Raw genomic sequence first — 16,597 nt, 5'->3', positions numbered from 1 at the left:
TGGCTCAGTCCCTCTCCAATTCCAAGCCTGTTAGTAAGAGAAAAACCCAGAGTTTCTGGAGTTTCTGTCTCATGTCAAGAGCCATGATATGGGACAGAAAGAAATATGAGTTTAGAAAACATCTTTGCTTTTCTTCATATCTATCATACTTTTCATTGAATATATCTATCATGCCTTTAATTGAATATATATATGTATGTCTATATATGTTTATATGATTAATGTTTAAGTTTTTCACAATGAACAATGAGTCTTTCCTGAAGTGACATTTGAAGTTTCCAGGAAGAAGATGGGGCCCCACAACAACAACTCTACCTGGTTGATATGACGTCATGATACTGATAGCGCTACTACAAGACCTGTTTTGGGTACCAGCTGCACAAGACGATCCCAATTTGGTTAGCTGAAATGGGTGCACATCTTGTACAACATTCTGGCCAGACCTCCACAAAATACTCAGAGACTATTTGCAATTTTAAAAGACATTGATCTTGAAATTTAACCATCATTTTACTTTCACAGGATCCCCCAGAAAGAACGTCGCCCCCATGACAGCTGGAAGTAATTCTAGAGGACTATGTCCCCTCTCCCAGTAAAGTTTGCCCCTGGGTTTAGGGACATCATTTAGGGGTTGGGAGGTTGGGGGAGGAATTTTATAAGCTCAGGGATCATTTTGGAAAAAAAAAAAAAAAGAGGGATGATGGGATAATAGATTTATAATTGTGAGTTACTGCTTTTAGACAAATATATTGGTATCAATTCTTGTATATTGATAAAGTTAAATTATAATGACTATTGTATGCATGCATGTTTCTACCTGTTTAAAACATTTTTATGTATTGACATATATTGTATTGATATATATATATATATTGTATATATTTACCATATTGCAGTGTACATTTCTACCTCTGATTAAGATACTTATATAATGTTTGTGTATTGATATATATTTACCATGTTGCAATGTATATCTGTACAGTGTTTATATTTGGAGGTCATTATCTTCATTTGTTACACAGTTGTTTATTGTCTTAGTCTTTAAGTTAGATAGATATTGAGAATTATATAGATTAATAGTCATCTAAGTTTGTCATTTATAATTAGACTAATCAGGTTCTTTAGATATATAGAGATTATACTCAGTATAGATAGATAATCTTCAACCTCATCGAAGAGCTGTAGAAAATGGCCTTTAATATAACTCAGAGTTTCGTGATAGTGAGACACAATTGCTCCTGGCAACACCGCTCTATTCCCGAGAGAATGTTGAGCACCAAAGACACTCCACTGGGAGCTTGTCTTCTTGGCAGAACTGGCCTTTGGGTTAAGAAAAGCCCATAGCTCAACCACTGACAGAGATACAGAGCGTGCATCAATGGATAAAACAGGACTGTCATATCCTGCCTAGACAGGGTAAGATAGTTTTGAAAAGTTCCTTGCCTTTAATAATGGTATGTCAGTTATGTTAGGCCTTAGCCAAAGTTGGTTGACTCAACATTGCAAATGAGACTTTGGGTGATTGCCCAGGTAGTCAGTTGTCTCTGTCAATTGTTACACATTTTGGATATATCTCGTTTGTTAAGTAATATTTATTCCCTTCTCGGATCTTTGATGGAGTTGAAGATTATATAATTGTAGTTACTCTCTACATTATTTAGACTCCTTGAGATAGAATGTTTAGCAAAACTTTTGATTCTCAATATTGTTTGTTATATTTATTATTTGTTATTATTGTATATAGTTGTATTTGGTTTAGTTCTGTCTTATTTAGACAAAAAGGGGAGATGTAGGGATAAGTCCCACTCCTTAGGGGGGCGTGTTCGCTTCAGGCTAAAGTTTGCCTATAAATTTGGCGAGCAGGCTCCCAGCCCTCGCTTCTGCTTTCCTGGTCTCCGCAGGAACGGCAGAGGCAGGTGGATCTCTGTGAGTTCGAGACCAGCCTGGTCTACAAGAGCTAGTTCCGGGACAGGCTCCAAAACCATAAAGAAACCCTGTCTTGGGAAAAAAAAAAAAAAATGGTTAAGAATACTGGCTGTTCCTTCCAAGGACCCAGGTTCAATTCTCAACACCCTTTTCGGGCCTCTGGTGTAGGCACCAAGTATGCACATGGCATACACACATATATGCAGGCAAAACACCCACACACAAAATTTTAAAAATTGTTTCATGTGTGTTTTTGTTTCCATCAAGCTCAAGTCCATCACATTCTGGGGTGGGGGCGGTGTTGAAGTCAGGGCCTATGGTATGTTAGACAAGTGATGTGCTGCTCAACTAGTCTGTGCCAGCCCAGACTGATGTGTCTCTAAGATGCCTTTGCTACCGAGGCTGCCCTGCAGGGCCTTTTCTGTTGTGCGAGAGAGGTATGTATGTATGCATGGTGTTTTTTTTGTTGTTGTTGTTGTTTTTCTTTTTTTTTTTAAATATTTATTTATTATTTATTATGTATACAATAGTCTATCTGTGTGTATGCCGAAGGCCAGAAGAGGGCACCAGACCTTATTACAGATGGTTGTGAGCCACCATGTGGTTGCTGGGAATTGAACTCAGGACCTTTGGAAGAGCAGGCAGTGCTCTTAACCACTGAGCCATCTTTCCAGCCCCCTTTTTGGTTTTTCGAGACAAGGTTTCTCTGTAGCTTTGGTGCCAGTCCCGGAACTAGCTCTTGTAGACCAGGCTGGCCTCGAACTCCCAGAGATCCGCCTGCCTCTGCCTCCCGAGTGCTGGGATTAAAGGCGTGCGCCACCACCGCCTCTGTATGTATGCATGTTTACACGTGCACATGCATATGTGTAAGCCCTTGGTGTGATAGCTCTCCACCTTCATTGAGGTGTGGTATCAGTTAAACCCAGAGCCCATGGATATAGTGAGTCTCACAGAAGCTGGTTTGACAGGCTTACCAGTGTCTGAGCTTTGCTTAGTCCAATCCTGCTGTCACATGTTTTAGACCCTCCCCGATTCCTTCCTATAGGCATGCATTGTTCCCAGGTGACACTGTGGGCGGAGGACAAGCCCTTCCTTACAGTGGGCCAGCTTAGTGCATAAGTGAAGCATAGCCTGGTTCTGACACTCCAGTCTTCACTGGCAACATTTCAGGGTCTGTGTGGACAGGTGGAGGAGGGTGATGTGGGATAGTGGGTCATGCAGTGGTCCAGTTCTAATTTATGTGTGTAAGGCTTGTTTGTTTCTAAAAGAATTTTTTTTTAATCTATTTATTTTGAGACAGTGTTTCTCTGTGTAGCCTGGCTGTCCTGGAACTTGCTCTGTTGACCAGGCTGGCCTTGAACTCAAAAAGATCCACCTCCCGAGTGCTGGGATCACAGGTGTGTACCACCACTGCCTGGCTTAAAATCTTATTTTTTTCTGGTATAGTGTTCTGCCTACATGCTGGAAGAGCGCACCAGATCTCATTGTAGACGGTTGTGAGCCATTTGGTTGCTGAGAATTGAACTCAGGACTTAATAACCTGAGCCATCTCTACAGCCACCTACCCCCCCCCCCGCCCCAAATATTTGCTTTTTTTTTTTTTATGTTTGGGTATTTTTGTCTGTCTGTATGTTTGTGTATTATATGCATGCAGTGCCCACTGAGGCCAGAAGAGGGCATGGAATCCCTTGGAACTGGAGTTAAGGTAGCTGGCTGAGAGCCAGATCTGCTGGGACTGGAGCCCAGTCCTCTGTGAGAACAGCCAGTGTTCAGAGAGACAGACAGACTGCTTCAGCAGGAGGCATGGTGAGGCCATTGAGGCCACTATTCCCTACTTAGCTGTAATTTCACTCAATGCTAACGTGGGCACTCCAGTTCTGTTAGCAACTGGATCATTGCTGTCTCTTCTAGAAAAGGACTCCCTGTGGTGGTGTGAATCTAGACGTGAAAAACCACGCTGAACTGAAGGAACACACAAACCACATAAACATTTTCTGATTTTTGCAAGAATGTCTCTCTAATCATTGTTAGCTGGTGTTTATGGAGCCCAGGCTGGTCTCAAACTTGAAGCAATCCTCCTGCCTCAGCCTCCCAAATGCTTGAATTTTAAATACCTATCACCATACCGTAGCTGCATGTGAAACAAACTGTTCTGGGGAGATGGCTCATTTGGTTAAATGTTTGCCTCGATTATAAAAACCCGATTTGTTCCCCAAACGCACATTAGAATGCCAGATGTGGGACTAGAGGTGTCTTGGTGGAGACTGCTTGCCACTCTTTCGTGGCTCACCACTACCTGTAATTCCAGCTCATAGTGGCACATGCCTTTAAGCCCAGCACTCAGGAGACAGGTGGATCTCTGAATTTGAGGACAGATAGGAATACACAGAGAAATTCTGTCTCAAAACACAAACCAAAAAAAAATGCTCTGCCATCCTCACGAAACCTCCCTTCTGGGCTTCAGAATGGCTGCCATAAGTCCAAGTTTTACACCTGCATAGAAGGGGAGGAACCATGAGTGCTGCTCTCTCTTGCTACACTGGGTCTGAGGCCTTCCTCAACAAAGGGACTGACAGGAGTGCTGGCCTGGGACTGGGCCTAGCTTTTCAGAGACCCATCAAAGCCAGAGGCCCAGAGACACCACGGAGAACTCAAGTGTAGTTTGTAGTATGTGTGTCTTTTCTGCTTTGCCTTTTTTTGGACTAATTTTGTCTAATCAAGGATGGCTCAAAATTGAGGCCATCTTTCTGTCTCAGCCTCTTTAGTGTTGATTATGGTTATACACCAGTATGTCTGGCAGCACAGTGTGTAGCCCTGGTTGGCCTGGAACTTGCTATGTAGGCCAAGCTGGCTTCCAACTCAGATTTCTGCCTCTGTCTCCCAAGTGCTGGGATCGAAGGCATGCACCACCACACCCAATACAGGATGTTTTTAGCGTGCACTAAGTGTGCATACTCTTCCTCAGACTAAGTTCCTTCATGGGATGGTTTGGAGGCTCTGGGACCCTTTTCTCCACTGCTTCTGGTCTCAGAGCAAGTTATTTCTTCCTGTTTCTCCCCTCTACCTTGAGGGCTTTCTCTGGAGTTGCCCAGGTTATCTTTCAGTGGGACTGAGCCCTCTCCTCCAGGCTGGTACTACTCAGAGAAACTCGTCATCTTCAAGGCCAGGGCACCCTGAGACTTTGGTCTGTTGCTCACCTGTGTGTTCCCTGACTTAAGCTAATTAAGTTACTGCGCTGGGAGATGGCACACTAGGGCAGCTTTCCCTGACAGGGCCCAGGCTACAGAGGGGCCCTCGTGTCCTGCACCCTTGGTACATCGTCAGCCTGCAGCTGGTGCCAGGTAGATATGGGTGCCCCTTCAGTCTCTCAGCTGCTGTTGGGGGTGGGGGAAATCTCAGAGCTAGAAACCAGGAAATTGGTTTTTGCCCTGTGTGTGCATGCACAGGACCTTACATAAGGCCTCCCTTCATGAGCTGAGGATCAGAGAGGCTCTGGCTCCTCAGTCATGTGGATTTAATTCAGAAGTTTTCCATTTTTCTGCAGGTAGACAGCTGTAAAATCAACGGGCAACCAAGCAGCAGCAGGCACTGAGAGGCCTGGAGCTCTGGGAGGAAGCCATGGTTAATAGCATTCTGCCTCGCATGTGGCTCATTGAGGACCAGAGATGTACTCTTAAACATTGCACTTCTTGGAACATGCCTAATGCTGTCCTGGAGAGCTGTGGGGACCCAAAGCCACATCCAGAAGTGTGCAAACCCAGCTTTTGCAAAGTCACTGACACAACTGAGCAGCTCTGGTTCCACAGCCTTTTATTCAGGGACATGGTGAGGGGAGGGAGGCAGGCAGGCGAGGGGGACTCCAGCAGAGTGATACAATTCGCACTGCTCAGGCCCAGACCCCTTCCAGAAAGCAGCAAAGGGTCCCTCAGGTCCCAGGGACTTCACACACATGGCTCCCACCTGCCTCCCCAAACAACAGAAACGTTGCTCTTCCAAAATCTTCCACTGTCAGAGAAGAAAGGAACCCAGGCTTGTGAAGAGAGCCTTTAGCCTCTCTGGTAAAGTAGGGGACTCCACCAGTCCCCACCCAGTACCATGGCTGGAGATCAGGGCTACAGCTACCAACAGTGGCCTGTCCCACCATGACTGCACATGATCGTGCCTTGGTGAGGCCATAGCCCCTCCCTCGTCTGAAACTGGGTGGGCAGGTGGGAGGGCTAGGTGGAGAAGCAGGGGCACTACAAGGCCCTCCCTCCCTCCTACCATTCAGTTTTAGGTAACACAGCCTGGCTCTGGGACCCTGAGAGAACCCAGTGACTTGCCACTGCCACCGCTTGGACCTGGTTTCCTGGGCACCAGCCAGCAGAGAAATCAAGCTGCTATTTCTGAGAGAATGGGAAGGGCTTCTGTCTCCATGTGGCATCTTAGAAACCTCACGGATGGCAGACAGCTACTGAATTCCTCCTCACATGGGAGCCAGGAACAGCTGACCTCTACCATATGTACCGCCACAGCTAAGGGGGAGGGGTCTGGGCAGCAGCCACCCAGCTCAGAACCTACCATGGACATGTAGACCTAGTAGTCCTTAGGGTGGGTTTTAAGAAGGCTTCTCTGCTCAGTCTTGGCATTCTACTGCACAGAAAGGAATCTGCACATCAGGCCGTCAGCCTGTCAGGTTTCACCCCAAAGTGCTGGAGGCTGTTCAGAGGAACACTGTGACCTTAACACTGCAGAAAGCAGGTCACTGATCCCAAGAATTGGCTCATACACACTGCAGGGATGCGCCACCAGGAACTTCAGCCCACACTCCCCAGGAAGGGGCAGAGGTGCCTGCTGGTGTTCAGGGCTGGTGCAACAGTCCTCCCACCAAGTTCCCAGAAGATCACTTCATGTCTTGGCCAAGAGTGCCGTGTCAGAGACCTGGTGACAAGGGCTGAGTAAGTGACACCCCGGTGCCTCACTGCTCAAGGAAAGCACTGAGAGCTTGGAAAGCAACTTCCATCTTAGAGACTGAGCCTGAGTTCTGGAAAGAGAAGAATCCAGCCTGACCTCAGTCCCACCCCAAATTACACAAGGTCACAGGTGGCTCCAGCTCCAGGGTTAAAGTGAGAGACAAGAGGACCGTATCTTGGCTATGCCAAGGATAAGTGACCTTATGTACAGAAACAAACTACATGCTTCCAACTCTGCTACCTTCTGCAGCAAGTGAGGTGGAGAACTGTCTTTTAACAGCAGAACCATAGCACCTGAGGTGGGAAACACCTGCAACTAGCCCACTCAGGCCCACTGTGTCCCCATTGTGAGGACAAGGCCATACACAACAACTAAGCCACCTGGGGTGCAAGGAAGTACTATGGCCACATGAGTAGTTGCTGAAGGGCCATGGAAGGGGAGGATATCAGGCAGTAACCATTGCCTGTGGTGTGATCCAGCACGCCTTACACTGACACATGCATGGGAGTGTGTTTGTGTGACCCAAAGTCACTGGCATCCCAAGAGGCAATTGGCTGGAGTAGGGAGCCCTGGCCTCAGCGGTTGTACTCTGGCCCCTGCCCCAGTGTCTTGGATATCTGGGGTCCTGGCACGGAGGGCAGAGGACAAGGTGAGGGAGGAGGCAGTGGTGAAGAGGAGAGAGGATATAGAAGAAGCTCCAACATTTGGGAAAGGTGCCCCCAAGGATTCTGTGCTTCCAGGGTCAAAAGACCCCCTTTGTCTCTTTGGAGAATAGTCCATCCAAACCCGGGGGATAGGCCAACAACACCTTTCCTAGAAGCCTGCAGGCTGATCCCTACCAGGCACCAGTGTAAACATTTGCAGTATGCCCATAAGAGGGCTGCAGCTGTCTGCCCAAAGGCAGGCCTGAGAGGTGCCAGTTCCATGGCAAGAAAAAGGTCCTTCAGCCTTTCTTTTTGGGGACACAGGACAGGGACTGTGGGGCTTTTAAAGTCTCTCAGCCTTGGCACCAGGCCTGAGACTGCTGCCGCCGCCGCCGCCACCACCACCACCAAGGCACCTTGACAATGCAGAGACAAACAGCAGATGTGCCTGCCAACAGCTGCTCCAGAGGTGTGAGGAAGGTGTGGCCCTGGCACGGTGTGAGCTGAGCAAGCCAGCCTCCCAAGTTTTCTCTGGCCCTGGCACAGAAGCAGGAAGGAGGCTGGCCGCTGCCCTCCTCTGCTCTGCAGGCCCAGAAACAACACCGGGGCAGGTCTGGCTCGTGAGCCATGGAGGCCAGTCACATTCCCAAAGTCAGCACTCTCCAAGGGCCTGAGGCTTCCTAGCTAAGACTAGCCCTCAACCTACCATCCTGTGTTCTGAGGAGGCTGCATGAGGCATCATCTTCTCGGCCTAGAGCAGCGTGGGCTCAGAACAACTCCTGCTCATCATCCTCAGAGCCCGATGGGCCCTGGCGGACCTCCTCATACCACTTGTTGGTGAGGCTTTTCATCTGGATGCGCCCATGGTGGAGGTCCTGGAGCAAGACAGGTAAGCGTCAGTGACAAGGTCAGGAAACAAGAGGCTGCTGTGAAGCTATGGGTTGGAGGTAACAGGAGGGCCTGCTGAGAACTGAGGGATGGAGGGGAAATGGCATTTTAGGAACTCAGCCTTAGGAATTAGGTAAGCCTCGTCTGCCAGCTTTGGAACATGTTGCCCTGTGCATGTGAGCTTTCCCTGGGCCTCACTTTTCCATGCTGTCAAATGAGATAACATGCTTTGCTGCTTAGCTGTTGGAGGACATGGTCTTGGGGGTGTGAGGGGCTGCTGTGGAGAGAGGGAGAGCAGCCAGGAGAGCCTGCCATTCCTGGAGGAGGCAGCTGCAGTCAGTACCTGGAGGGCCAGGGTCACAGGCTGATCTAAGACTTCTTGGCTCAGCATCAGAAGCTGATTCATGTCCCTGAGGGCAGCAGGGAAACCTAAACTGTTGTTAGCCATCTTCCAAGGCGTGCAGCGAAGGAAAGGCAGCAGGGTCAGAGCTAGGCAGCTTACTAGCCTCCAGCAGTGACTTCCCTCCCCACCCCTGGCCACTGCAGGCCTGATGGGAGGCAAGGGATTCCTGATATGCCCACCTCCTGTGTCAGCCGCCGTGTGAAGAAGGGGTTCAGGTACTTGGCGTCCAGCCACATGAAGCCTTTGAGGTCCTGCTGTCTGATGTAGTGGGCTTCATATTCCTCCTCAGTGAGCTCAGACAGGTGCTCTGACTCAATGGCATTGCCCTGTGTGACAGAGCTGGCAGTGTGAGCAGGCACTTCCCTGGGAGCCCCCACTCTGCCTTCCTTCCAGAATGCCACCCCTAACACATGCTACCCTAGTATAGGTGATCACCAAAGGGCTCGCAAAGCTTACTCTCTGCAGGGAGGTCCAATGACAAGTTTGGAGCATAGGAGTCTCCAAAGTTGTAAAGCCCTGCGTGCCTGGGCCTACAGTGCAGAGGACAGTGAAGGAGTGCAAGGTCAATCTCTGGGGTCTGAGGGCCCTGAAGATGCTACACATTTCAGCCCCAGCTGTAATTCCTGCGACAGCAGGTTAGGGAGAAGGCTACCACATCTGCACACTTACTAACTTCCTATACTGTTGCTGGTTTGGCGACTCTCCTCTCAAAACCTAGTTAGAACATCTGTCGGTGAGTGCAGGCTCTGACTGGAACCATTTTCATGCCTCGGTGTCCTTCTCACCTGCAGGCTGGGGACTATGAAAGTCCCTGCTTCCTGTAGAGTCCAAGTGCCTTAGCCACAACACTGTTATGGTTGTTCAAGAGGGACTGTAGCCTTGGCAAAAATGTCAGCCTACACAAGGATCCCATCTGTAATTCCCAGTACTTGGGAGGTAGAGGCAAAAACATTGCAAGGCGGCTGTAGCCACAACACAGTCAAGCCCAGCTTAATCTACAGTGAGCCCATATCAAAACACAAAAATGGGCTGGAAAGATGGCTCAGTCATTCTGAATGCTTGCTGCTTTTCCAGAGGACTGCAGTTCAGTTCCCAGTACCCATGTTAAGCTCATCATTGCTTGTAGCTCCAGTTCTGGAGGATCTAATGCTTTCTTATTGCATTCATGGGCATGAGTACATGTACACGTGCGCGCATAGGTGAGCACCGCACAGGTGAGCACACACACAGCTTACATATACACAGACAGATACAGACTTTTAAAAAGTTGAAAATAAGGAAACAAAAACAACAAGAATAAAAAAGTAAAAATCACAACACAACCCCAAGTAAACTGGTTAGCCAGAAGATGGGAAGAAAGGGCTCTGAGCATGAGAAGGACCTGCAGAGTCCAAGGCTGGCTACCTAGAGGAAAGGCCCTGGACCAATGGCCCTGACTCTCCCATTCCAGATAGCACTTTGATGACTGACCCAAGTTACTGACATCTTCCTCAAAGAGGGAGACTAAAAGGAAATGCACCTCAGAATGCAGAGGATGGGTGGAAGGGTGGGTCAGGAGTCAGGGTTGCTGCCATGAGGAAGGAAGGGCAGGGAGCCAATGCAAGGTGGTCCCAGCCTGAGAGTAAGCAGCAGGAGGTGACTCACAGGAAGCAGAGATGTGCAAGGGGGCACAGAAGCCTCAGTTTCCAATGTCTGGGCCCTGAACCCCTCTACCCCTAAACCATGACCCCTGTGTCCTTGAGGATGCCACCTTGAGCTGACCCCTGAGCTAAAGCCATCATCCTCTCGGTCCCTATCGAGAGGTATAAATGCATACTGAAGAATACCTAATTTTGAAACCATCTGGTCCCTGACCTGGGCTTCTGGCTCAGCTCCTGGAGGCTGAGGCACTCTCCCAGGACTCTGGCATAGGACCAGGCTCTACTTCAAATGTCCTGCGCTACAGATGGCATCAGTAGGTCACAAGGCTGGCACACACCCTACCCCAGAGAGTCATGTTGCCGCACCTGTTCTCAGGCCTGCACTGCTGACCCTGGGGGAAGCAAATGCATGTGCAAGAGCCTGACCTGCTCTCCCTGGCACAGGCCACAGGGCCCACAGCCGCACTAACCATCTTCTCAGTCTTGCTGAGGTTGACGTCCTTCTTGTTCCTGCGGCGTGCCCGGGCATCCTCAATGTCCACAAGGCGGATGAGAGGCATGGTGCTGCCTCCCAGGAGCAAGATGGTGAAGAGCACAATGACAATGGTGGTGGTGCCGATGAGCTGCCGCTTCTCCATGGGCTCCAGGCCCAGATGCAAGCTCAGGGCATAGGGGATGGCCCCTCGAAGGCCTGGAACGGTAAATGGAGATTCAGGGCCAAGCCAGAAGCAGGGAGAGGAGAGAGAAGAAAGTGGCTCTAGCTTAGCACCACTAACAGCAGGACCTGCAGAAATGGCCTAGGGTGTGAGGTAGCAGGGCAGACAGGTTCAAGTCCCTTGTGTGTTCTGCATGGGCTGGTTCCAGGCAAGGTGACCACAGCCATGGCACTGTGTAGCACGTGTACTTGGGGACTCATCAGATCTGTCATATGACAGAGATGGTAGCTGAGTCCTACCTGGGTGCCCCAGACCCCCAACTAGGTGTTCTGTGCACAGACAGGGCTGTCTGTCACAGAAACCTGCCTAGCAGGTGCTGCCATTCTCCACAGCGCCCAGGCGGGGACCAGCCTAGAGTAAAGTGCAGCAGACCCAGGCAGCAGTGAGAGTATGATTTGCCTAGTGACTCTCCTACCGGTAGAGCTTACTGGCAATGATGACAGGACTAGGGTGGAGCCAGTTGCTCTCTACCATACACACAGAGCAGAGGCTCCTGAGCCTCCAGAAGCTCCCAGAGCAGCTAGGTCAGTAAACACAACACTAAATTCAGAAGAGTCACTGGGAAAAGAGACCACAGTGGGGCAGCTCAGACATGTAAGGGGGTGGGGGTGGGGGGAGGGCGGGGGCTCTGAGAAGCTTGGCTGCTGCAGGAGTCCAGACCTGAGATGGCCAGGAGGCCAGGATTCAGAGATAGAAGCAGGGCGAGCTCTTCTCCAAACCTACAAGGGTCACAGGATGAGGGGACCTGACACGTGACAGGCTCAGTGTGCACATATACCTAGCAGGGCTAGGAAGGGAGCGATATATACCAATCCACCGTGCTGCTTCCCAAGGAAGGGAGGGCAAGCCAAGCAGCAGGCAGGCAGTGGGCTCTGGCTCAAGGAACTCGCTGTGGCCCATGACACCCAGAAGTAGAAAGGAGTAGGAACTGGGTTCCAAAGGAAGGGCTGGTTTGGAGAGCTGGACAGATGGAAAGGCCAGATCAGGAAGTCCAATACTGTCAGTACACGGGTTCAGAAAGAGGTGGGGCCAGGACCCAGGATGCCCCTGTCTGGGGTCGGTGTGGGAAGGGCTGAGTGGGAGGCTGGGGAGGTGTCTTAGGTATACTGGCAACAGTAGTGGGAAGAGGGAGCCTGAAGCCCAGCAGATACACTAGGTCATGGGTTGATTCTGCAGAAGCCACTGGAGAGCTGCTTAGGGCCAAGGCCAGCACAGCAGACGGGAACAGAGGTGGAGAAAATGAGGACAGAGTGAGGAGCTGGGGCTGGGAGAGTAGCCTTGGTTTTGACTGGGAGGAGACATTAACTGTTTAAATGATAATTCCAGCACTTGGAAGGCAGAGGCAAGGAGAATGGCTGCAAGTTCAAACCTAGACTCCATTGCAAGTTTCGGGTCAGCTAGACCTCTACATGTTTATGTGAGACAGGGGTTCAGGTTGGATTCAAGCTAGAAATCCATCTGCCCTGTTCTTCCAAGTAGCTGGCATTATAGTAATTTGGACTAAGACTTTTGTTTGTTGGTCAGTTAGTTCAATATCTTTTTAAAAGAATTCTTTAATGGAATGTTTTTTTTTTTTTTTTTTTGGTTTTTCGAGACAGGGTTTCTCTGTGGTTTTGGAGCCTGTCCTGGCACTAGCTCCTGCCTCTGCCTCCCAATTCCCAAGTGCTGGGATTAAAGGCGTGCGCCACCACTGCCCGGCTGAAGAAAAAGAATTATGAGGCAAATTGTAGTGAACATTATGAAGCACTTTAACCCAGATGGAAATATTCAGTTATATTTACTTGTTTTATTTTTTGAGATGGTCTCACTCTGTAGCCCTGGCTGGCCTGGAACTCAGAGATCTGCCTGTCCCTGCTGGGATCATGGCCCGAGCCTCCACACCTGACTAATGACTTAAATAGGAAGAGTCCAGAGAGTTAAAGTTCCTAAGGGACTGGTGCTTTAGAGCTGAATATTGATGAAGTCACTTTAGTCTTGAGAAAGTAGAGAGGTGTGATTGACAGGAAGCTGCAAGGCTCAAGATTCAGCTATGGGCCTTGCAGCAGCAGAAGTAGTAACTGGATAGCATCAGGAGACCATGGTTGAATCCCCATGCTCAGCACCACCCCACCCCACACACCATGCTACACAGGCCTGCCAAGGCTGTGCATGGAGCTGGACAGGTTCTTGCTTTGCCTCCAAGGGTTCCTGGATGTTAGGCATCATCTTTGCCCTCCTGGAACCTGAGCATCCTCATTCCAGAGTTGGAAAAGGGCCAACCACTTCATGGTGCTGTGACAAGGTGCCATCTGGTAACACCTGTTGGAGCCTGGCTTGCCAGGGGCCCATGTATGCAGCCCAGGTTTAGGCCCGCCCACCCTGGCTGCCACTCACCACTGAACCACATGATGAACATCATCTTGGGGGTAATTTTGTGATCTCGGAAGAAGTTCAGCAGGTAGGACAGAGGGAAGATGTTGACAGCTCTGCCAAACAGTACCAATACCTGTTGATATCAATGTATCAATGTGCTCAATGCAGGCGGAATCCACTGCACCTTCAGGACAACATCAGTGTAACACACCCGTCTAAGGTAGTCCTGCCTTCAGCTAGAGAGACCCCAACATCAGTGTAACACACCCGTCTAAGGTAGTCCTGTCTTCAGCTAGAGAGACCCCAACATCAGTGTAACACACCCGTCTAAGGTAGTCCTGTCTTCAGCTAGAGAGACCCCAACATCAGTGTAACACACCCGTCTAAGGTAGTCCTGCCTTCAGCTAGAGAGACCCCAACATCAGTGTAACACACCCGTCTAAGGTAGTCCTGCCTTCAGCTAGAGAGACCCCAACATCAGTGTAACACACCCATCTAAGGTAGTCCTGTCTTCAGCTAGAGAGGCTCTGACAGTCAGAGCCTCACACGTGTGCTGCTGCCCTGGCTCAGCCTGGGTGGAGCTTTTCAGTCCGACCTTTTGTCTCAGATGCTAGAAGAGGCTAGAAGCATCATCCTAGGTTTTAGTCACACAGCCTCAGAACAAAGGCAGCACCACCAGGCTCCCAGTGGGGCCTAGAGACAAAAAGGAATCCATAATGGGGTGGGCTTATGCTAATCCTCCCCACTGTGGCACTGTGGGGAAGGGGACACAGGTACTTCTGCCTTTGCTCTGGGGTCTGGCTCCTCAGAGCAAGGAGGACAGGCTGAGTGAGGCCTACCTGGGAGCACAAAGGTGGCTCAAGTCCTGGGCCTATTGTGGGGTAAAGCCTCCTACTTTAACCAACCACAGCTCCAAGGAGCTGGGGTAAGGGCTGTGCTCCAAGCATCTGCTTCTGCACAAGGCCCTGGGTTAGATCCCAGCAACTCAGAAACTGTCAGAGTTTCTGTGAAAGGCCTTCCCAAGGCTTTCCCCCAGACCTGTGCTCACAGGACAGACTGACATAGGCAGGCAGCCACTCTAAATGAAGGTCACATGGGAACGGGAAAGAGTCAAAAGGACCCAAGAAAACTGGGGTCTCGTGCAGTTGAACACAATTCTCCTTTCCTTTGAGGCAGGTTCTGCCTGTGAGCCTAGGCTGTTCTTGAACGTGCCATGTAGTTAAAACTGCCCTTAAGACTTCTTCCTGGGGGCCTGGAGAGAACATCAGTGTACAAAAAATAAAAATAAATAAATCATTAAAAAACTTTTTTATTGTCTTTTCTTGAAACAGGGTCTCATTGTGTATGTAGTCTGGAACTTGCTACACAGACGAGGGTGTCCTTACACTCACAGAGATCTGCCTGCTTCTGCTTCCCAAGTGTTGGGATTAAGGGCGTGCACCATCACACCCAGCTGGACTTAAACTCTTAATCCTCCTGCCTCCATTTCCCAAGTGCTGGGGATATGGGCACCCACTGACATGCTCTGGCTAAGACTGTACTGTTTGAAGGCGACCACACCATTCAAGGACACTGAAAATGTAAAATGTCCAGATGCTTATGTCTGGGATTTTTTAAAGAAAAGACATTTTCAATAGAACCATGTCTCGTAGTTGTCGGCTCTGAACTGGTCACAGTTATATAGATGGTTCCAGACCATGTAGTTGATATTCTAACAATAAACATTCAATAAAAACAAGAAAATACTTACTATGCACCAAATGACAAAGGAAATTTCAAACTTGTGAGGGAAACTAAAAATGGACAGGCCAAGAAATGCAAACACACATGTTTCTGAAAGAAATCAAAGAATGGATTATTCACCCCAGTTCCTTTCTTAAAATCCAGTAGTAACTTAAGCAGGCATTCCCAAAGCCACACCAACAGCCATCTTATTTTCTGGAAATATCTTGCACTAGATACTGTGGTTAGACTTTTTTTTTTTTATTTTTTTTTATTTTTATTTATTTATTTATTTATTTATTTATTTTTTACTTTGTACTTAGTATTTTTTTGGGGGAGCGGGGTAGATGGAATGAGATGAGGTCCCGCTATTTGGCCTAGGCTGGCCTAGATGGGGGTAGATGGGTTGAGATGAGGTCTTGTTATCTGGCCCAGGCTGGCCTAGATGCAATCTGAGTGCTGGGATTGCAGGTGCGAACCACCATGACCAGCTTCCCCCTTTACTGTCACATAGGCAATGTGTCTCTGCTATTGACAATTTCCCAACATAATGAGTAAGCTGTCAGATACTGTATGCAAATAAACAAGCTCCCACCCATGTATCTGCTGAACACTGAATCAGTCAGGGTCCTACATGGCTCAAAGTGGCAGGAATTCCAAGCATTTGAATGTAGGTGCATATGACAAGTGAGAAAGGGGGCTTTAGTTAACTCCCTCCCAGTTCATCGTGCCGACAGCACCCACTGGTGGACAGAATGTACTGATGTTGGCTGGAGGTTCAAGAGGCAGCAAACCCACAGGGTTAGCTTGTGGGAAGGACCCATTTGCAGGATTATTCACACTTGGTGCAAACACTTGTGTGTGCTAAAAAGAGCACCTCATAAATTTCCAGGCTCCTGATTAAACTACAGGGCCCAAAAGAAGAGCCCAACACCTAAGGAGACAGGGATTGCATTTTAAAATGTGCACATCAGCTGGTGAGGCTATTTAAGTCACTTCAGTGGCGTTTGCAGTGGCTTGTGTATTCTTCAACACAGCACTAGCAGGGTGCTTGTCCCTCCCCTCCCTGAGACACCTTATATAATAATGTGCGATCCTTCAAGCCAGTGCATTCAGGCCTACTCCACTTCTCCCTAGCAGTGGGAAGTGTGGTGGACTTAAGCCATCCTTTCAGAGTGGCCACATAAGCTGCTTCTGGCAATGCAAGCTACATGAAGGCAGCCTAGTGTGCTGACTAACCTCCTCACGGAGAGCAGGTCAGGAGAAAGCACACGCCTGGTGAATTCCCATGGATGCTGTGATGGAGTTTCAGAGGAGATGGTATGCATGTACAGTCCCAGAACTGAGTACTAA

General features: G+C 49.1%; 1 protein-coding gene across 1 annotated transcript in view; it reads right to left on the bottom strand.

The window, feature by feature from the left end:
• Positions 1 to 5,719: 5,719 nt before the first annotated feature.
• Slc9a8 (solute carrier family 9 member A8) overlaps positions 5,720 to 16,597 on the bottom strand; it is a 53,897-nt gene continuing 43,019 nt past the window's right edge. Inside the window, exons 10-14 of the mRNA XM_050120171.1 lie at positions 15,273 to 15,355; positions 13,544 to 13,655; positions 10,925 to 11,145; positions 8,994 to 9,140; positions 5,720 to 8,398 (exon numbers count right to left, since the gene is read on the bottom strand). Coding sequence (XP_049976128.1) covers positions 8,291 to 8,398; positions 8,994 to 9,140; positions 10,925 to 11,145; positions 13,544 to 13,655; positions 15,273 to 15,355 — 671 coding nt within the window. The 3' untranslated portion in view covers positions 5,720 to 8,290. The remainder of the gene's footprint in view (positions 8,399 to 8,993; positions 9,141 to 10,924; positions 11,146 to 13,543; positions 13,656 to 15,272; positions 15,356 to 16,597) is intronic.

Source organism: Alexandromys fortis, unplaced genomic scaffold (genome assembly GCF_014885135.2).
Source record: "Alexandromys fortis isolate MF-2015 unplaced genomic scaffold, M_Fortis_MF-2015_v1.1 scaffold_141, whole genome shotgun sequence".
NCBI lineage: Eukaryota > Metazoa > Chordata > Mammalia > Rodentia > Cricetidae > Alexandromys > Alexandromys fortis.
The sequence above is the reverse complement of the archived record's forward strand: the minus strand, read 5'-3'. Positions and strand labels throughout refer to the sequence as shown.